Source organism: Neolamprologus brichardi, chromosome 9 (assembly GCF_056152115.1).
Source record: "Neolamprologus brichardi isolate AB-2024 chromosome 9, ASM5615211v1, whole genome shotgun sequence".
In the NCBI taxonomy this organism is placed as follows: Eukaryota; Metazoa; Chordata; class Actinopteri; order Cichliformes; family Cichlidae; genus Neolamprologus; species Neolamprologus brichardi.
The window spans coordinates 36,238,931-36,260,455 of record NC_142112.1 but is presented as its reverse complement, the minus strand read 5'-3'; the positions used below and the strand labels follow the sequence as shown (position 1 = coordinate 36,260,455).

Genomic DNA, 21,525 nt, shown 5'->3' with positions numbered 1-21,525 from the left:
CACATCTCAACTTTTCTGACAAATGATGTGACTTTACCTGCTACATGTGGAAGGTGAATGTTTGTGCCCTGCGTATGCAAATTCAGTTTATTGAGTTTCAGAAACATTTTATTGAGTTTATCCCTACAAAACTAGAGCTAATGGTTCTTTTAGAGAAACAGTCACTAAACTGGGAAACATTGCCTCATGAATTTAATGATAAAGTGGAAAAATATGCCTCGCACCGAATGGTTCCTCATAAATGAACAACTTGATGTAACTAACTTTTTGAAACTTTTTTTAAGCAGGTGAACAACCAATGTTATGAGGTCCGTTCTTTGATCATTAATATGCAAATTGTCACAGCCATTGTTCAGCAACCACTGATCAAAGCCCACTGATCAATGGCCATGAGTCCCATTCGCAGAGAGTTGGGGAATGGCTGCAATCACAACATTGTATAATGGCGAAACATTTACCCTTCCTCCTTCTCCTCCCCTCTGCTATTGGACTCATGAACAATAACCATATGACTGTTCCCACCACTAACACATGACCCTACACTGTGTTCACTGCATCACTCCATGTTTGCACTGATCACCACCTGCACTCATGTATATATCTATCTACTTAGCACTTTTAATTTTATTTTTTATTATTTATTTAAGCATTATCTGACAGTATGTTTTGCACTAAATACCTGCTCAACATCCGGCAATAAAACCCTTTCTGATTCTGATTCTTCTGTGTTATGCCATCTGCTTGGCCAGAGGTTTTTGGTTTTCCTGATGTATAAATCCTGGCAATCCTGGCCTGCTGGAGACCCATTGAAAAACAGATGAGCTAGTTTCCATTCAGAGAGAGACAGAAAAAAGCAGGTGCTGGGCCTGGATGACAGGGGGATCATGGACCAGACCACAGCTGAAGACCGCACTTGGGTGCAACTTCTGTCAGCAAAGAACAGGAAACTGTTCACATGAGATCAACAAAAGTGGAAAACAGAAGATTGAAAAATGTTGCCTGGTCTGATGGAATTTGTCTTAAACATAACATAAAGGCATGGATCCATCCTGCCTTGTATCAGGAAATCTGAGCAAATGAAACCATGACTTTAAAAAATACTTGCGGCTCGCACATTAACGTGAAGAAATACTTACAAAAATTATTATTTTCCTCTGAACCAATAAAGTACGATTGGCGCAGCCTTTCAACGCCTCTCTCTGTCTCTCGTTCGCCAAGTTCACCCAGACAGTAAAGCTAGTGCCATGTGTCTACCAAAAAGAGAGTACCAGTTTGTTTATTAGGAAGTTCAATGAAAGGCTTCAGTTAAGAGTGAGAAAAAAAAATTGTGTTCATGTTTGCAGTTTAGTCTTATTATACAATATTTTAAACAAAACACTACATTTTAGGAAATATTTGTTGGTGTTTTCTTGTTTGTTTGGTCTTTTTTATGTACTACTTGAACACTAAAGTGGCCCTCCAATGTAATGAAAGTGCCAGCAGTGGCCCACAGCTCATTTAGATTTGAGACCCCTGCTCTAATGTAAGCGGCCTGTTAATGTTGGTAACACAAACCTCAGGCTGATCAGAGGTTTCAACGACCAACGCGGCATCCCTAGTGTCCGCGTCCAAAGGACACTAGGGATGCCGGGACACCTTTCCCAACCAACCCACTGACCACAAGAGACTTTAACTCGCTCTTCTTCATGGACTTAGCCACATAATGCACGGCAACAGCACATAAATCCTCCTTCCTACATGCATCAAGCTGGTCTAATGCAGGCTTAGCTATATAATCATCCAGGCTAAACTGTGCCATATTCAAAATTAATCCCGGATGAGCCCCCACTTATGTTACGCCCCACTTAAAAATGAAGTGTTGACTGGGGTGGGGGGTAACACAAAGTGAAAAAAGAAAACAAACTACTGAAAAATAGATGTTATTAAACACAATTTATTGCACAAAACTACTAAAGTAAAAATGAACACTGGGAAGGTCTTTTCTTCAGGGTCTCCAAGGCCAAAACAACAAACAAAACAACCCTTTTAGCTAACAAATCAAACCAAGAACTCTCTAACAAAAAACAAAATAAAATGGCAGAGCTCCCTGTCTAGCCAAAAACAGGAGAAAAGGATTGAAACAAAAATGGCAGAGAATCCCTACCTGCTTCCACAACAATGAACTAATTGACACAGTAAGGGCACACCTTTGCTTACAATAAATACAGGAAGTGTAATCACGGCTCAAACAGTTTATTTAACATTTTAAATTTTTATTTTACTGTTCCAGAATTTCAGAGCACAACCGGAACAAGAAAACAGCTGCAAAACATGTTTTAAAACACATGCAATAAAAACTTGATAACATGACAACAGTTTTGTTCATCCAACTGCTGGAACAAAGCAAACCATTCGCCACGAACACTGAAGCATAACAGTGTAGAAAGCTCAAAATTTAAGTAGCAGAACATTTTCATTCAAAGTTACCTCATCAGATCTTTACAGGAGATTCACTCTGAACTCTGTGGAGCCTGATCTCAAGGGTTTTGAGTCTGACCCTGAAACCAGAAGAGGATCTTTCTGTCTCTGCAGATTCACTGTGATCCAGTGATGTGAGTGATTTCAGATGATCACGCTGATGTTTGCACAGAGCAGATAATGAAGTGAATGTTTTGGCACATTGGTAACAGTGAAACTGTTTATTAGTAACGTGGGATCGTTTGTGTTCGGAGTATGAACTGAGATTCCTGAAGCTCTTGTCACACTGGTCACAGCTGTAGTTTCCTTCCATGTGTGTACGTTCATGCTTGTTACAAGCAGATGAACTTGAGAAGCTTCTGTCACAGTGTCTGCACTTGTACGGTTTCTCTCCTGTGTGGACACGTTTGTGTATTTTAAGGCTACCAGCACTAATGAAGGATGACCCACACTGATCACAGAGGTGCTTTTTAACCCCACTGTGAATCAGTTCATGTTGTTTTAAGTCACTTGGTTTGGGGAAGCCTCTCCCACATTCTTTGCAGTATTTCAGTTTTTCTCCAGTGTGTCTACGTTGATGTAGTATTAGGCTTCGCTGAAGAATGAAAGTTTTCCCACAAAGGTCACAGAGGAAGTCTTTCCCACAGTGATGACAGGGTTGAGAAATGGATCCATCTGTGTCGCTCTGCTTCTAAACAAAGACACAAAGACAGTGTAAGACAGTACGAAGCCGCATCCTTGATGGATTGTTGGAGCACTACGGCTACTGTAGTCAGGAGCCTTACAGAGTAATACGTACTGTGCTTTAACATAATATTGCCGTATTTTGTGTGTATAAGGAACCCAAAATGACACCTGTTAAGAGACATGCTTATGAAACTGATTTCAAACTCAAGGCTGTCAGCCACGCATTAGAACCTGCGGCTCGGTTCACTCTGGCACAGCTGGCTGCCGGCGGAGCCGGCGGGCACGCCGGTGCAGCCCCCTCTAGCTTCTGCCCGGTGGCTACTGGGTGACCCCTCGTCTGGGGATCCTCAGCCCTTCCCATGAGGGTGGCACGGATGCCCCTCCAGTGGTCCTCCTTGGGCTCTCGCACTCTGGGGCCTCTGGATGTCTGGGGCCTGGATCTCCTCCTCGCCTGCTTCATGCCCTGGGGGACAGGGCTATGGCTCTCTACATCCTCTTGCAGACCATTACATGGGGAAACCATTTGAATACAAGCGCTCCGATCCACACAGGTGTGCACACGGGTGTTCACTGTTCGTAGACTTAAATCACACCTTTCTTGGCTGCTACTTCAAAGCGCTGTCTGTCCTGTGTGCTGCACAACAACATTCAATATTTAGTATTTACTGCTGTTTACACTTAGTTCACTTAGTATGTTGCTTTGTTTTGTTTTTTTTGCTTGTTTTCTATTCTTTTTCTCTCAACAGGTGATCCAGGAGATTTTTTTCCCCCTTTCTCACTGTCCCTCTCCCCTTCTGTTTTTCTTTTCCTTCCTCTTTCTTTCTCCCTTTCCTATCCCTCACTCATGTCTGTCCCGTCTGTAACAACTGAAAATAAAATAAAATAAATAATAAAAACAAAGGTCGATCAAATGGACCAATACGGCAATGCCATGATGATCCATTTGGCAAAATTAATCCATTGGGTATCCTTGTTGGTCTTCAGACAACAACAAAAAAACAAAAACAAAAACATGGGAATAGAGCAGCTGCGAGAGAATTCAACATTAATGAATCAATGGTATGGAAGTGGAGGAAGCAAGAAGAATGAGATGAGTAAAGCTTGACTTATCTGACTGTTTTGTTTTGCTTAATGCACCTTATGGTCCAGAGAATACGGCACACTTCAGTTTTATGATACAAAGTTTTGTGGATATTATACATGGTTATGCTGAGGATATGTCAGCCAATTTCCACTAGAAATGCCATTTGGTTAAAATGTTAGCAAGAAATTTGCATTACATTAAATTTTTATATACAAAATAAATTCATGTCTTTTTTTTCACTAATAATGTTGTGGAGTTGTAAAGTATTTTGTCTCACGTCAATTATATCATCAGTTATGTTGTTATTGCAAATTTTCAAATATATATCGTGAAAAATATTTTTGGGCCATATTGTCCCGCCCTAATGCCATGATAAGGCACCAAACTACCTGAACATTAAATGACACCATAATATCTATTTTCAGCACTTTTAGTTTTTCATGATCGTGTAAACAAAAATCATAACTGAAATGAAAATCTGAATAAAATCACTCAGAGCTGCTATTCCCTGCAGTAGAATTGCTAACATGCTAACACAGTTTAATTTGCAGAGATGTTCCAAACAGTCAGGCTAAAATGACAAGATAAAAATATAAATACATACCTCACAGTAACTGCGCTTGGAGAGTCTCTTTCTGGTGTGGATCTCTTGGTGTCGTCTCAGGTAACGTGGAGTTTTAAAAGTCTTCTCACACAGATCACATTTATAAGGTCTCTCCTCAGTGTGGGTAAACATGTGGTCATGTAACTGTGTGTCTGTTATAAACTGTTTGCCACACTGATCACACCAGTACACATCATGTCTGGTGTGAATACGTAGGTGTATGGTTCGGCTGAACGGCCGGCTGAAGGTTTTTCCACAAATCTCACAGCTGTATGCCTTAATTCCAGAGTGACTAACTAGATGCCGCTGTAAGCTGTTCTTGCGAGAAAAAACTCTACCACACTGATCACAGCTGTACGCTTTAACTCCACTGTGAATGACTTGGTGTGCTTTTAGGGAATCCTCCCAGGAAAAAGTCTTTCCACACTCATCACAACTGTACGGTTTCTCTCCAGTGTGGATGACCTGATGACGTTCTAGTTTATACTTCCCAGTAAAATCCTTCCCACACTCATCACAGGTGTATGTTTTCTCTCCCTTTCTTCTGTGAGGTTTGTCAGCCTTCTGAGAGTGCTGACTTCTCGCTCCATGTTGGTCCTGCAGTGACAGAGATACAAAAAGAGGCAGTGAGTGAAATGCAGTCGTGGAACAAACGACACCTTCAAACTCCCTCCATTAACACTAGTTTTAAACCTGAAGGTGGAGTGTGGCACCAAACACCTTACAGGTCTTTTATCCCCACCTGCTGGTAGTAGAAACACATTACATCCAACCTGGTGTCAAAAATAATTAAGACCAGGTTGGATGACTGTTTAAACAGTAAAATCATGCCCATCCCTCCTACTTGTACACAAATATTAATGCTAACATGCTAAAACACTCATAATAGTAAAAATGTTTACAGGTCTATGCTTTTTTATATTTCCTGTTCCTGATATTAGTTTGTTCAATGACAACATTGTAATAGTTAACAGGTTCTTAGTCATTCAGGTCATCGTACTCTAAGGAGCTTGGAAGGCAAACATGTTCAAGCTTGCTTGAAGACGTTTCACCTCTCATCCCAGAATCTTCTTCAGTTCTAGGGTCAAATGGTGGAGAGTCCCAGATTTTAAACCTAATGTGAGTGTCCCCCAAAAGGGTCATGGATCCCCTATTGATCCTCTACCTAATCACACCAGCCATGGTGTAAAAACAGGTGTGGGTCACAGTCAGCCAAGGTTCAAGTGAATCTATTATGAAACTTAACTCCACCCTATCATGTGATTTCCTGAGGGTTTTTTTCCCTGTCCAGTTTGGCACCATAATAATAAGATTTATTGTCTGAAGGCCAAAGAAAATGTTTGGAAGGGGCTCGACCGAGCCACGGGTGCCAGGCACCACCAAGCAGCCACCAGGAGTGAGCCAGTACACAGCTGAGTGCCTAGACCACCACACCTGGGGTGCCTGAGATGTTCCCAGAGAGGTGGAGTTAAGACCCGACTTGACATACAAGCATAGGCAAACAGGCACAATCATGAATCCCCACCTTCATGCACACCCATAAAAATACTGAGCACTCGCCCAAAGTGGAGACAAACACAAATATACACTGTGCACACACTAACACTCCCCCACTCTGTATCCCCGGGTCCAGGTGCCATCACCCACGGAGGGGCAATCTGCTCCCAGACCCAGGAGATGCTGCCCTGTGCCCTGGGGTGGAGACAAACAGACCGTCCCCAGTCCTGCAGCAGCAGAGAGGCCCAGCATCCCAGACCCCGACTAGATGGGCGACTCCTCCTCCTGGCCCCTCATGGCGAACAGAGAACAGGCTGTGAAGACCCCATACCTCTCGCCACCCACTCATATGTAGTGTTTCTGTGTGCTGTTCTAAAGTGCATTTAAATCATGGGAGGGGCTGTGATTCTTTTCCCCACGCTGTTTGCACTGATTGCCGATCACGCTTCAACTGAGTCGTCCTCGGTCAGAAGGAATGGTACTCCACAGTGATGTAGTTCAAATAACTTTAATAAGGAGGTGGCAGATGACATCAACAGGATGTATAGCGTTGGTAGGGAGGCTATTGCATTAGAGTATTCACATGCAGGTAAAGGGGGTGTGAGTGTGTATATGGGTGTGTGTGGTCATCTGTAAACAGAAAGAACAAACATTTGTATTAACCGCCACTACAGCTGACTTTAGGGTTCCCACCTGCTCAATCCCACTTTAACCTCTTCCCTGCTCATGTTCCTGTTTAGAGGCAAAGTCACCCTCTACAATGTAGGCAACAGAAAATACACACATGTTTTATTTTCCTTTATTTTCTACTTAACTGATTCAAACACCTTTATTAGAAATAAATAGTTTGTATTTCATTTACTAATCTTATTTTATTATTACATTAATGTAGCACAAGGTTCAGTTAACTTTGGAGAAAAACAGGTGGTAAAAATGTTCTTCAAGGAGCTACTTTTACTTTCTTACTCTGGTTAAATTTCAGAGCCCGTACTTTTTCACTTTATCTTGAGTAAAGAAGTTAAATCAGTACTTCAACTTTTACTAATAAACTTATGTGTTCTTTAGGCAAGAAGACATCACATATTTACAAAAGTGCTCAGATGTTTTCAAACACGTCTGTTACCCACCAGCTCGATAGCAGACGAGGATCATTTGAGCCCGGCGAGAACAGCGGACTCCCACAAACCATTTTCAGACCCCCGCAGGTTAAACATAATATTTAAGTGTCTTAGATTTATTTCATTGTTTTATTGTTCCTGAGTAAATTGGTTTGGCTGAGATTAAAGTTAAGCCTCATAACATATTATAGCACAGTTAAATAATAGGTCCCCGATTATTTAACTGTGCTATAATAGTAAAAACTCAGTAAAAAACTCATCAAGTATGCTGGTGTTCCAATTGTACAATCATACTTGAGATTTGAGAAAGGGCCATATTTTCCTCACCTTCTGCGTTGAGCTCATTGTTTCCTCTGTAGTGACTCAGCTGAGTCCAGATGGCTGAAAATGTTCCTCTGCTGCTCCGTCAGACTCTTCTCCTCCTGCTGATCAGCTGGGACACAAAACAGATCTTTGTTAGGCTCCACACTGCACTGAAGAGTCAAAGTGTCTCATATGTTCATCTCTGTTTCATTAGTTTTTGTTAATTTGTTTTGTCTTGCTGTGCATCACTTTACAGCAGTCAGACTCATTAAAATGAGACTTTGTAGGAGTTCACTTCCTCTCATGTGTTCATCCACAGCAGCTGGACAATAAAGTTTATTGTGACCCTGATACTGCAGCAGATCGCTCTCATCCATTTCCTGTTATCACTTCAAATAGAAATCAGGCTGTAGAGGTTTGGTGCATGCAGAAAAACAGCTGCAGGGACAATGAAAAGACTTTTCTGCTCCAACTTCTCCCAGCATGCTGAGCTAATGATTAGTTGGTGTTTTTCTCCAAACACTCTCTCACTCTTCTCTCAACGTGTTCACAATAAACTGTGAACAGACACCGAGGAGAGCAGCAGAAGACCTCATTCAGGAGCTAAACTCAACATGAACTGAACTCACAGTAAAGTTAGCTCGGTGCTTACCTTTAGATGAGCCCACAAACCGAGAGAAACTCCGTGATGAAGCTGGAACTCTTTCCAAACACAGGAAACAGATCAGGGAGCAGAGACCCACGTGGTTCACGCTGATCTCAGCTACGATCCAGGAGACAAGGGTGGGCAGATCGATGCAGATATCGATCCAAACGTTGGTAGTGGTTTATGATCGATACTTTAGTTTATTTCTCTCCTCTAAGTTCACTACTTTACTCGCTTTGGATGAACCGTCTGTGCAAACTGTGTACGGCACATGATCGGGGAACAGGCTTCTTCTTTATATTGTTTGCACCATTTTGTTGTTTGGCGGTTGTTAAACAACAAGATGGTGCATTACCGCCACCAACTGGTGTGGAGTGGAACGTCGACACCCAAAACTGGAATAAGGCCTGAAAACTTTCACTTCTTGAGCCCTTTTGCAGTAAACTTACATTTTGAACAGCAGGCGCGTCAACATTATCCCCCTATTCAGCTTCTCAGCAACTCAAAGGTTTGACAGTCACCAATAGTAGTGTTCAAATCAATATGTCCAAATCTTATTCCAGATATGACCACCTCCTCTCTCCTACTCCTTCCTGTGCTTCTCATTTCTCCTACCCTCCTTAAATTTCTTTCTCCCTCCCACTGTTTTTGTCATGTTTCCTTTATTTCTTGCCTTATTATACTCGTTATCTCTGTCTGACAGAAGTTAATAGCCAGGTTAGTTAACCCATGTTTAGTGGCTTTCTTCACAACTCTGTCGTTTCATTTCCTCTGACTCCATAGTGAGCTGGAATCCATAAAAAGGCAACTATAAGTCCCATCATGTGTATTTTGTTAAATGTTTGCTGAACCTCTGTTAGTACATCTGCTCTACTTTCTGAGCAGCTACACTATAAACTGGCCAATGAAGAGCTTCAGTCTGAACAAATGCCTGATTGTAACGGTCACATGTCTTCTACCCACTGAACAGCTGACAGTATTGGAAGCATTTCTCCAGTGTGTACTGACGGTCCACCATTGATCCTTTTCAGGGACAACAAATGCTACCCCGGTTTGACTGGCTGTATTCTTTGATGCATCTGTATATATTTGTACATAATTATAATACTGATCATTGTAAGTCTGTACTGTATGTAAGTTTAAATTAAATTCCCCATTCCTGTTCTTCTTTTTGTGTAATGTGAAATCTACTGTGGCATCAGTAGATTTGGCTCAAGCAGATCCCAGGAACAACATTGAAGACCCTGGAGCGGCTGGTCCTGGCTCCACTTCGGCGCCTGGCGAGCTCATCACTGGACCCACTTCAGTTTGCCTAGCAGCAAAAACTGGTTTAAAAAAATGCTGCAACTTCAGTGGTGTGGAACTGGTTTAGCTTTCGTCCCTCAGATACACAACAAAGCACTATTTTTGGTAGCGCATGCTAGCGGGCCGTCATTATTACCGTGTTTTTTTGGAAAATACGGCACACTTAATATCAATCCTTTTTTGATTTTTCTGAAAATCGACAGTACCACTTATAATCCTGTGTGCCTGATGTATGAATTCTGGGTGTGTTTACTGACCTGGAAATGATTTTATGTGGTACACGGCGCTCGAAAATGTTTTATTACGACTTTTCTAAGCTACGAACCGCTTGATGGATTGTTGGAGCATTACGGCTATCGTAGGCAGGAGCCTCGCGGGGTGATAAAAACTGCGCTTCAACATAATATTACCCTATTGTGAGTGTATAACCTCCTTTTAAGTTTTGTGGATATTATACATGGTTATGCTGAAGATATGTTGGCCATTTTCCACTGGAAATGCCTTTTGGTTAAACTGTCAGCAAGGAATTTGCATTTGCACTGTTAATTTTTATATAACTGTAATGCACATAAAACAGCTGCTTGTTTATGTGAAAATACATTGATGGGTTTTTTTTGCACTAATAAAGTTGTAAAGTATTTTGTCTCGTATCAACGATATCGTCAGTCACCTGGATTTTGGACTACCTTACTGACCGACCACAGTATGTGAGAACTCAGGGCTGTGTGTCGGAGAGGGTCGTCTGCAGTACGGGGTCCCACAGGGAACCGTTCTGGCACCGTTCCTCTTCACCATCTACACTGCAGACTTCTCCCACAACTCCACCCAGTGCTTCCTGCAGAAGTTCTCTGACGACTCTGCAATAGTCGGCCTCATCGCTGATGGGGACGACAAGGAGTATAGTACAAAAGTACATCACCTTTAAATCACTACTCAAAAATCATCTATTTAGAATTGCATACACCTGATCTGCTCAGTTTTTATATTTGCTTTTATACTTTTATGACTGTTTATGTCTAAATTTTATCTACCATGTTTGCTATATATACATTTTTCTTATGTTTTTTATGGTATTGTTTACATGTTACTGTAAGTTGACCTTGACGGTCTGAAAGGCGCCTATAAATAAAATGTATTATTATTATTATTACAGACAACTGACCAAAGGCTTTGTTGACTGGTGCCAGCAGAACTACCTCCAGATCAACACTAGTAAAACCAAGGAGTTGGTGGTAGACTTCCGCAGGCACTAACATCCCCCACTGCAACCACTGAGGTCCAAGGTATGGACATTGAGGCTGTGGACATCTACAGGTACCTTGGTGTTCATCTGAACAATAAACTGGACAGGTCTCATAATTCAGACGCCCTCTACAGGAAAGGGCAGAGCAGGCTGTACTTGCTGCAGAGACTCAGGTCTTTTGGAGTGAAGGGCCCACTCCTGAAGACCTTATATGACTCTGTGGTGGCCTCAGCCATCTTTTACGGTGTGGCCTGCTGGGGCGGCAGCATCTCTGCTGGGGACAGGAAGAGACTGAACAGGCTGATCAGAAGGGCCAGTTCTGTTCTAGGATGTCCTCTGGACCCAGTAGTGGTGGTGAGTGACAGGAGAATGGTGAAAAACTTATATTATTTATTGTATCTTAAATTTTAGCGTCATCATGATTACAGGACATCAGACTACTTGTTCTTATCACATAATAGTCGAATTCATCATGGCTCCTTTAAGTCGATAATTGCTATGTCCTCTGCCTCATGTAATTAGGAGTTGGAGTGTAGGAGCCATTTTTCCTATTTCCCTGTCTTTATCACCACTAGAGGGTTGCATTTCATTTTATGTACTGGTTATAACAGAGGTAGGTACGGGGTTATTTAAGGTCAAGGGTAATTCTGTCCAGGTGTTGCTGATGAGAAGGGGCAAACCATTTCCTACTTTGCTTAGTCTAGTTACTTGTTGTCTGTGTTTAAATGGAAATTTAAATGGACGTTGCAAAGGAAATAAATGCACCTTTAGGCCCCCTCCTTGATTCAGAGTCTTTCCCTTTTCACGTAAATGGCCTCCTTGACTCTGGTCTCAAACCGGCGTTCCTCCTTGTCCAGGATGTGTACCTGTGTTCCTGGAGGACAGGCGGGTCCATGGACCAGTCCACAGCTGAACACCGTACTTGGGTTCAACTTCCAGTGAAACTGAGGCCACAGCTCAGGACAATAGAAGATTGAAAAATGCTGCCTGGTCTAATGGGTCTCAATCTCTGCAACATTCAGCTTTCTGAATTTGTCTTAAACAGCATAAAAGCATGGATCCATCACACCTTGTATCAGGAAAACATTGATGAACTTTGAGCAAATGAAACCACAACTTTAAAAAATGAATTCCCAAAATTAATTGTTTCAACATCTTAAACACAAAATCATAAGTTTTAATACCTACAGCAAGTTTAAGGAAAAATAAAAGATTTTAAAGATCTTTCAACCTTTTTTCTCAAATATAAAACAGCAGATGGCACTTACATGCATCTTTTATAGGATTGTCCAAAAATATCTAAATTCTCTGCATCAACAAGAAAATGAACTTGATACTAAACTTTAAGATCTGTAAACATCCGGGTCAATTCTTACCACGGTTGCTGCCTCTGAATAAAAATCTGGACAAAAGAGATCCAGGTTATTAAATAAGCTTATGTTTAATGTCAGGAGATGTGTTATTGAACTGGATTACGGAGCAGCCCCCCTACTGTAACTCAGTGTTACAAGGAAATTTTTCATAACTTTCAGGTCAGATTTTTAATAAGCTGCAGGAACCCTGTTCAGTGTGAGTGGAGAACAGCCAAGTCTCCTCCTCTGATAAACCTCCATCTGTGCCACTGAAAACAGTTCATCTGACTCTGACTGTAAACATGTTTCCATTTGTCACTTCAGTCTTTACTCTGAAATACAGGAAATGAAATCACAGCTCAAACTTCTTCATCCAACTGCTGGAACAAAGCGAACCACTCGACACGAACACTGAAGCAGAACAGTTTAGAAAGCTTAAAATGAGACTAGGGAACCATTTTCATTCATAGTTGCCTCATCAGATCTTTATAGGAGATTCACTCTGAACTCTTTGGAGCCTGATCTCAAGGGTTTTGAGTCTGACCCTGAAACCAGAAGAGGATCTTTCTGTCTCTTCAGATTCACTGTGATGGGAGTGATTTCAGCCCTGAGTGATCACGCTGATGTTTGCACAGAGCAGACAATGAGGTGAATGTTTTGGCACATTGGTAACAGTGAAACAGTTTATTAGTAACGTGGGATTGTTTGTGTTTGGAGTATGAACTGAGATTCCTGAAGCTCTTGTCACACTGGTCACAGCTGTAGTTTCCTTCCATGTGTGTACGTTCATGAAGACTACGAACAGATGATTGTGAGAAGCTTTTGTCACAGTGTCTGCACTTGTATGGTTTCTCTCCTGTGTGGACTCGTTTGTGTGTTTTAAGCTTCCATGCAGTAATGAAAGATGACCCACACTGATCACAAATGTGCTTTTTAACCCCACTGTGAATGAGTTCATGTTGTTTTAATCCACTTGATGTGGTGAAGCTTCTCCCACATTCTTTGCAGTTTTTCAGTTTGTCTACAGTGTGTTTACGTTGATGTGTTTTTAGGGTTTGTTGCCAACTGAAAGTTTTTCCACAAAGGTCACAATGAAAGTCTTTCCCACCACCACAGTGATGACAGGGTTGAGAACTGGATCCATCTGTGTTGCTCTGCTTCTAAACAAAGACACAAAGACAGTGTAAGTCAGTCCTTCAACATTTTTATCCTGAACGTCGCCTGAAATAAAGAGAAAATAAAAAACACACAAAAATCATAACTGAAATGAAAATCTGAATAATCACTCAGAGCTGCTTTTTCATGCAGTAGAATTGCCCGAAACATCAGAATCAGTGAGCTGTCGGCTTTCAGCCCCGACTGTGTCCGTGCTGTCGGGTGAGAAAGGCGACATCTCACTGATTCTGATCTGCGGGTCGGCGCTTTGTGTTTACGTCTTTGTGCAGAATCCGTGTACCTTCTCTTATTTACTGTTTGGTGGTTGTCGAAATTTTGTGAGGTTTCACCAGAGATCCGGGCGTTTCGGGCAAAATAAAATTATGATAAAAAATCGATTCAGGATTTTAATAAATTGATATCACGTTATCCAAGCCAGAATCAATTTTGATCGGTAAATCGATTATCAAAACCCACCCCTAGCTAACACAGTTTAATGAGCAGAGTTGTTCCAAACAGTCAGGCTAAAATGACAAGATAACAATATAAATACATACCTCACAGTAACTGCACTTGGAGAGTCTCTTTTTGGTGTGGATCTGTTGGTGTCGTCTCAGGCAATGTGGAGATTTAAAAGTCTTCGCACACAGGTCACATTTATAAGGTCTCTCCTCAGTGTGGGTAAACATGTGTTGTTGTAAATGCGTGTTGGTTATAAACTGTTTGCCACACTGATCACAGCTGTACACATCATGTCCGGTGTGAATGCGTAGGTGTCTATTTCGATCCCGTATCTGGCTGAAAGTTTTGCCACAGATGTCACAGCTGTATGCCTTAGTCCCAGAGTGGGTAACTAGATGACTCTGTAAGTAGCTACTGTGAGTAAAAGCTCTTCCACACTGATCACAGCTGTACGCTTTAACTCCACTGTGGATGACTTGGTGTTTTTTTAGAGCACTCTTCCAGGAAAAAGTCTTTCCACACAGTTCACAGCTGAACGGTCTCTCTCCAGTGTGGATAAACTGATGCTGTTTTAGTGAATCCTTCCCAGTAAAACCCATCCCACACTCGTCACAGGTGTGTTTTTTCTCTCTCTTTCTTCTGTGAGGTTTGTCGGCCTCCTGAGAGCGCTGACTTCTTGCTCCATGTTGGTCCTGCAGTGACAGAGATACAAACAGAGGCAGTGAGTGAAATGCAGTCGTGGAACAAACTCAACCTTCAAACTCCCTCCATTAACACTAGTTTTAAACCTGAAGGTGGAGTGTGGCACCAAACACCTTAAAGGACTCTTATCCCCACCTGCTGGTAGTAGAAACACATTACATCCAACCTGGTGTTAAAAATAATTCATGACTGTTTAAACACTCTAAAATCATTTTTCCTTATTTTCCTTACTTTTACTCCCCACAGAAAAAAAGGACTTTCTACTCATTATATTTTCAAAACAGACTTTTTACTTTTGGTTTGAGGAATTTGAGGGGAGTTATTTCATCACTAAGGGCATCAAACATCAAACTGATTTGAGCCTGAATAGTATCACATGAAAGACAATCCTGATCGTGTACTAATCACCAGGGTATGAAACATAAAAAGAGATGAAAGAGGCAAAACTGTGAGTCATAGTCAGGAGTTAAAGTGAGACGTTGTTCTTCTTTCTTTTATGCACAGCACCTGAACAAACAGGTAATTTCAAATCCAGCGTTTCTATCAACAAACATCAGCAAACACAAACTGTTTGTGTGCAGTTTGTCTCACAGTGTGTTGCTGGCTAAAGGTCCAGCTGCTGTACATCACAGGGAGAGAAAAGAAAGAGAGCTAACTTCACTCAGAGATGGAGAAAGATAAGACACACAGGACAGGAGAGGAAGAAGAGAGGTTAGATTTAAAGGGAAGGACTGCTCAGTGGGATTCGATCAACTTTAGATTAAAGCTTACATGTAAGTCCTCATGTGTTGAAATCAGATACTGGGTCTGTACATGTGGCATTATGGTTTTTTTTTTTCAGATTATGAAACATGCTGCAAAACAATCTGAGGCAGATTAACTGTGCCGCCTCAGATGCAACCTTTTCCATGCAGTAGAATTGCTAACATGCTAACACAGTTTAATGAGCAGAGTTGTTCCAAACAGTCAGGCTAAAATGACAAGATAAAAATATAAATACATACCTCACAGTAACTGCGCTTGTAGAGTCTCTTTCTGGTGTGGATCTGTTGGTGTCGTCTCAGGTAATGTGGAGATTTAAAAGTCTTCTCACACAGGTCACATTTATAAGGTCTCTCCTCAGTGTGGGTAAACATGTGTTGTTGTAAATGCGCGTTGGTTATAAAATGTTTGCCACACTGATCACAGCTGTACGCTTTAACTCCACTGTGGATGACTTGGTGTGTTTTTAGAGTATCCTTCCAGGAAAAAGTCTTTCCACACAAGTCACAGCTGAACGGTTTCTCTCCAGTGTGGATAAACTGATGCTGTTTTAGATTAGCCTTCACAGTAAAACCCTTCCCACACTCGTCACAGGTGTGTTTTTTCTCTCTCTTTATTCTGTGAGGATTGTCGGCCTCCTGAGAGCGCTGACTTCTCGCTCCATGTTGGTCCTGCAGTGACAGAGATACAAACAGAGGCAGTGAGTGAAATGCAGTCGTGGAACAAACTCAACCTTCAAACTCCCTCCATTAACACTACTTTTAAACCTGAAGGTGGAGTGTGGCACCAAACACCTTAAAGGTCTCTTATCCCCACCTGCTGGTAGTAGAAAAAAATTACATCCAACCTGGTGTTAAAAAGAATTCATGACTGTTCAAACACTCTAAAATCATTTTTCCTTATTTTCCTTACTTTTACTCCCCACATTAAAAAAATGCCTTACTACTCAATACACTTTCAAAACAGTCTTTTTACTTTTGGTTTGAGAAATTTGAGGGGAGTTATTTCATCACTAAGGGCATCAAACATCGAACAGATTTGAGCCTGAAAAGTAACACATGAAAGACAATCCTGATCGTGTACTAATCACCAGGGTATGAAACATAAAAAGAGATGAAAGAGGCAAAACTGTGAGTCATAGTCAGGAGTTAAAGTGAGACGTTGTTCTTCTTTCTTTTTTGCACAGCACCTGAACAAACAGGTAATTTCAAATCCAGCGTTTCTATCAACAAACATCAGCAAACACACAAACTGTTTGTGTGCAGTTTGTCTCACAGTGTGTTGCTGGCTAAAGGTCCAGCTGCTGTACATCACAGGGAGAGAAAAGAAAGAGAGCTAACTTCACTCAGAGATGGAGAACGATAAGACACACAGGACAGGAGAGGAAGAAGAGAGGTTAGATTTAAAGGGAAGGACTGCTCAGTGGAATTTGATCAACTGGAGATTAAAGCTTACATGCAAGTCCTCATGTGTTGACATCAGATACTGGGTCTGTACATGTGACATTATGTTTTTTCAGATTATGAAACATGCTGCAAAACAATCTGAGGCAGATTAACTGTGCCTCAGACGAAGCCTTTTCCATGCAGTAGAATTGCTAACATGCTAACACAGTTTAATTTGCAGAGTTGTTCCAAACAGTCAGACTAAAATGACAAGATAAAAATATAAATACATACCTCACAGTAAATGCGCTTGTAGAGTCTCTTTCTGGTGTGGATCTGTTGGTGTCGTCTCAGGTAATGTGGAGATTTAAAAGTCTTCTCACACAGGTCACATTTATAAGGTCTCTCCTCAGTGTGGGTAAACATGTGTTGTTGTAAATGCGTGTTGGTTATAAACTGTTTGCCACACTGATCACAGCAGTACACATCATGTCCGGTGTGAATGCGCAGGTGTCTATTTCGGTGCCCTATCCAACTGAAGGTTTTCCCACAAATGTCACAGCAGTATGCCTTAGTCCGAGAGTGGGTAACTAGATGCCTCCTTAAGCTGCTACTTTGAGTAAAAGCTCTGCCACACTGATCACAGGTGTACGCTTTAACTCCACTGTGGATGAGTTGGTGATGTTTTAGAGCATCCTTCCTGGAAAAAGTCTTTCCACACAAGTCACAGCTGAACGGTCTCTCTCCAGTGTGGATGACCTGATGAAGTTTTAGTTTAGCCTTCACAGTAAAATCCTTCCCACACTGATCACAGGTGTACGCTTTAACTCCACTGTGGATGAGTTGGTGTTGTTTTAGGCCACTCTTCCAGGAAAAAGTCTTTCCACACAAGTCACAGCTGAACGGTCTCTCTCCAGTGTGGATGACCTGATGAAGTTTTAGTTTAGCCTTCACAGTAAAATCCTTCCCACACTCGTCACAGGTGTATGTTTTCTCTCCCTTTCTTCTGTGAGGTTTGTCGGCCTCCTGAGAGCGCTGACTTCTCGCTCCATGTTGGTCCTGCAGTGACAGAGATACAAACAGAGGCAGTGAGTGAAATGCAGTCGTGGAACAAACTCAACCTTCAAACTCCCTCCATTAACACTACTTTTAAACCTGAAGGTGGAGTGTGGCACCAAACACCTTAAAGGTCTCTTATCCCCACCTGCTGGTAGTAGAAACACATTACATCCAACCTGGTGTTGAAAATAATTCATGACTGTTTAAACACTCTAAAATCATTTTTTCTTATTTTCCTTACTTTTACTCCCCACAGAAAAAAAGGACTTTCTACTCATTATATTTTCAAAATAGACTTTTCACTTTTGGTTTCAAACATCAAACTGATGAGAAAGGTAAGACACACAGGAGAGGAAGAAGAGAGGTTAGATTTAAAGGGAAGGACTGCTCAGTGGGATTTGATCAACTGGAGATTAAAGCTTACATGTAAGTCCTCATGTGTTGAAATCAGTTGGGTCTGTATATGTGACATTATGTTTTTTCAGATAGTGAAAGATGCTGCAAAACAATCTGAGGCAGATTAACTGTGTTATTTAAAGACTGCATGAAGATCCTCTGCAGGTTAGTGCAGGATAAACAGGTTAGTTTGCTGAACTGTGATGGATTTAAAGTAAAGAACAGTGTGTGACTGGTGCACAGTGACTGTGGTGCTCATGTCACAGTTAGATTACATCAAGTGCAGCAGAGATTCATTTAAACTGAAGCTCATGATGCTGACACAATGTATAATCACGCTTGCATATTTCAAAAATATGAAGAGCAGCTTGAATCTACAAATTATAATAAAGAGCTTCATTATAATTGCCCACCCTACAGAGCTCAGGTGACAGCTTCTGTTTCATATCAGGCTGCTGTTGTGGTGCTTTGAACATGTATTTTTTGGGGTGTTGAAAAAATTGTTAGGTTTAATGTATGTGTTACAGGTTGCCATTTAAAAAGCTACACAATGCCATTTAGAAAGCTAGAATGCTTCTGTTTGCTATCTAGGTAACCTACACATATGACTACGTGCATGACATTGATAAGAGGAACAAGCAGCCTTGAGAAGAACAGATTCTACCAACAACAATCTGGGAGAGCTGCACTCCCATCATATAACCACACACAATGTATAATCACACTTGCACAGCACAATCACTTTGTAACCAGTTATAGTAGTTTCTCATAGTCATGTGTGTGACCAATAAAAACAACCTGCAGGGGGAAAGCAAGTTGAAGTGGGTTGGAGACAACTGCTTCCCCCTCGCGAGTGAAAACTTGAGCTCTGTGTGACCTCGTTCCTGAGTGAGTTTCTGTTTATCCAGCAGTATCAGGGGTAAAACTGACAAAAACTGTTATGTCCATTTGATTATTAATAATTTTGATGAATAAACCTTCCTTATTTTAACATGTGCTGTGGTCTCTAAAAAACAACATAATATACAACACAGTGATATAACAGGTTGGGAATATGAGAGTTTTAGACGCGACTGATTATTTGGTGAAACTGTGATATTTTCCTCACCTTCTGTGTTGAGCTCATTGTTTCCTCTGTAGTGACTCAGCTGAGTCCAGATGGCTGAAAATGTTCCTCTGCTGCTCCGTCAGACTCTTCTCCTCCTGCTGATCAGCTGGGACACAAAACAGATCTTTGTTAGGCTCCACACTGCACTGAAGAGTCAAAGTGTCTCATATGTTCATCTGACAACACAAAGTACAAATTTCACTCTGATTGCTTGTAGAAATCTTGTGAGACGTGTTGTGCTGCAAAGTGAGGAAACTCTCTCACTCACTTATACTTCAGGAGGAACTTTGTGACATTGGCTCTAATATTCTAAGCAGCCCTTTACTATGACAGGGCCAGAAAGTCCTATTTGAAGGTTTGGGAGAAGGACCATGTTAAAGGTGGATTGGGGTTTATACACTTTGTTATGATACAGGTAAGGCTGTAAGAGCCTGAGAAGGTGTCCTGAATGAACCTCTAAAACCAGTTTTCAGCTAACGACTCTGCTTCAGTCTGGAAAACAGCAACTACAAGTTTAAAGACTCCATCAACAATTCACACCCAGCAACAGCCTGAACAGTTCCTCCTGTGGTTTCCACAAACAGGGACAGACCTGTTACTCCCCCACCCCACACTTTCAACTCCTTCAGCCCCCCAGTCCCTCCATTCCTAAAAGTTTGATTCTGTGCAGCCATTCCCCAACTCTCTGTGAACGGTACTGTCCCGATTCTTTGATGTTGGGCTGAGAACAAAAAAACATTACTCAGATCTTGTCCAGTCAACAACAATTATTTATTAAGCACATCTGTGGGAGATCTACACGACACCACCCTCAGCGTAGTCCAGTAGATCTCAAAGAGGAAGCACTTCAATATACAGTTTTATATGTCAGGGTTCACGCCCCTTCATGCGTAAGCAGATAATATAACATGCGCGGCAGTTGTCTGCAACTCATTTTATAGTATTGATGTTTGTTCCTCACTAACGGTTTCAGCAATCTCTCACCTCCATCTGTTTCCTGTTTCTCGTTGTGAGGCCCCATGATCGCATATGACACATCCTGAGTACATCCTGTTCTAATCTGCACAGGCACGTATGCAGTTACAAGCAAAACACTACTTTAAATGTCTTCCAGTTTAAACCTTCTATAACCTCTTGATTAATATGGCACTTATTTAAAATTACAACATTTATATTTTCCACAGTACTCGTGGTCATTGATCAGTGGTTTCAGTGCTTTCCTTCCTGCTTTGACTGCAGCTGTGTTTGACACAGGAAGACATTATTACATTCTTCACGATTATACTTTATTCTTTTTGGGGGAAGTGCAGCTTTAAACCTTCACATGATTCAAGTCAACCCAACAAATCAATCTGAACGATCACAGGAGAAAAAAAACTTCTGTAGATAAAATAAAATAAAACCCAACATTCAATCCACAACATGATTAAAAACATGATTCTCCCAAATCACCAAGAGCTGCACATTAACCACCACAATATATTTTTATTCTCTGTGCTTTCAAATATGAACACTGTTTACTTTCATCTCTGTTTCATTAGTTTTTGTTAACATCTTCCTGTGCATCACTTTACAGCAGCCAGACTCATTAAAATGAGACTTTGTAGGAGTTCACTTCCTCTCATGTGTTCATCCACAGCAGCTGGACAATAAAGTTTATTGTGACCCTGATACTGCAGCAGATCGCTCTCATCCATTTCCTGTTATCACTTCAAATAGAAATGAGGCTGTAGAGGTTTGGTGCATGCAGAAAAACAGCTGCAGGGACAATGAAAAGACTTTTCTGCTCCAACTTCTCCCAGCATGCTGAGCTAATGATTAGTTGGTGTTTTTCTCCAAACACTCTCTCACTCTTCTCTCAACGTGTTCACAATAAACTGTGAACAGACACCGAGGAGAGCAGCAGAAGACCTCATTCAGGAGCTAAACTCAACATGAACTGAACTCACAGTAAAGTTAGCTCGGTGCTTACCTTTAGATGAGCCCACAAACCGAGAGAAACTCCGTGATGAAGCTGGAACTCTTTCCAAACACAGGAAACAGATCAGGGAGCAGAGACCCACGTGGTTCACGCTGATCTCAGCTACGATCCAGGAGACAAGGGTGGGCAGATCGATGCAGATATCGATCCAAACGGTAGTTTAGTTTGTTTTATCATCCAAATTCAGGATTTTACTCGCTTTGGATGAAAAAATAGCTC

At 41.5% G+C, this 21,525-nt stretch overlaps 1 protein-coding gene across 2 annotated transcripts; it reads right to left on the bottom strand.

Annotated features, from left to right (window-relative positions):
- Positions 1-2,226: 2,226 nt before the first annotated feature.
- On the bottom strand, positions 2,227-21,525 carry LOC148101583 (uncharacterized). Of its 2 annotated transcripts, XM_087846476.1 has the most exons (7): positions 21,298-21,525; positions 19,326-19,431; positions 17,057-17,821; positions 15,620-16,048; positions 14,009-14,605; positions 4,833-5,429; positions 2,227-3,148 (listed from the first exon to the last, which is right to left on the bottom strand). In XM_087846476.1, the coding sequence occupies exons 2-7, from the start codon at positions 19,341-19,343 to the stop codon at positions 2,471-2,473; spliced, it is 3,084 nt and encodes a 1,027-aa protein (XP_087702602.1). In that variant the 5' UTR covers positions 19,344-19,431; positions 21,298-21,525; the 3' UTR covers positions 2,227-2,470. The 2 variants fall into 2 exon arrangements, with proteins under 2 accessions (XP_087702602.1, XP_087702601.1); XM_087846475.1 differs by lacking the exons at positions 14,009-14,605; positions 15,620-16,048; positions 17,057-17,821; positions 19,326-19,431; positions 21,298-21,525 and adding exons at positions 7,775-7,880; positions 8,403-8,799.

What these genes read in the sequence shown, in the direction of transcription:
- LOC148101583 (XM_087846476.1), bottom strand. An exon ending in ACAAGCGCAGTTACTGTGAG is followed by an intron (nt 14,606 to 15,619) that starts GTATGTATTTAT and finishes CTGTCACTGCAG; the next exon opens with GACCAACATGGAGCAAGAAG. An exon ending in CCAAGTGCAGTTACTGTGAG is followed by an intron (nt 5,430 to 14,008) that starts GTATGTATTTAT and finishes CTGTCACTGCAG; the next exon opens with GACCAACATGGAGCGAGAAG.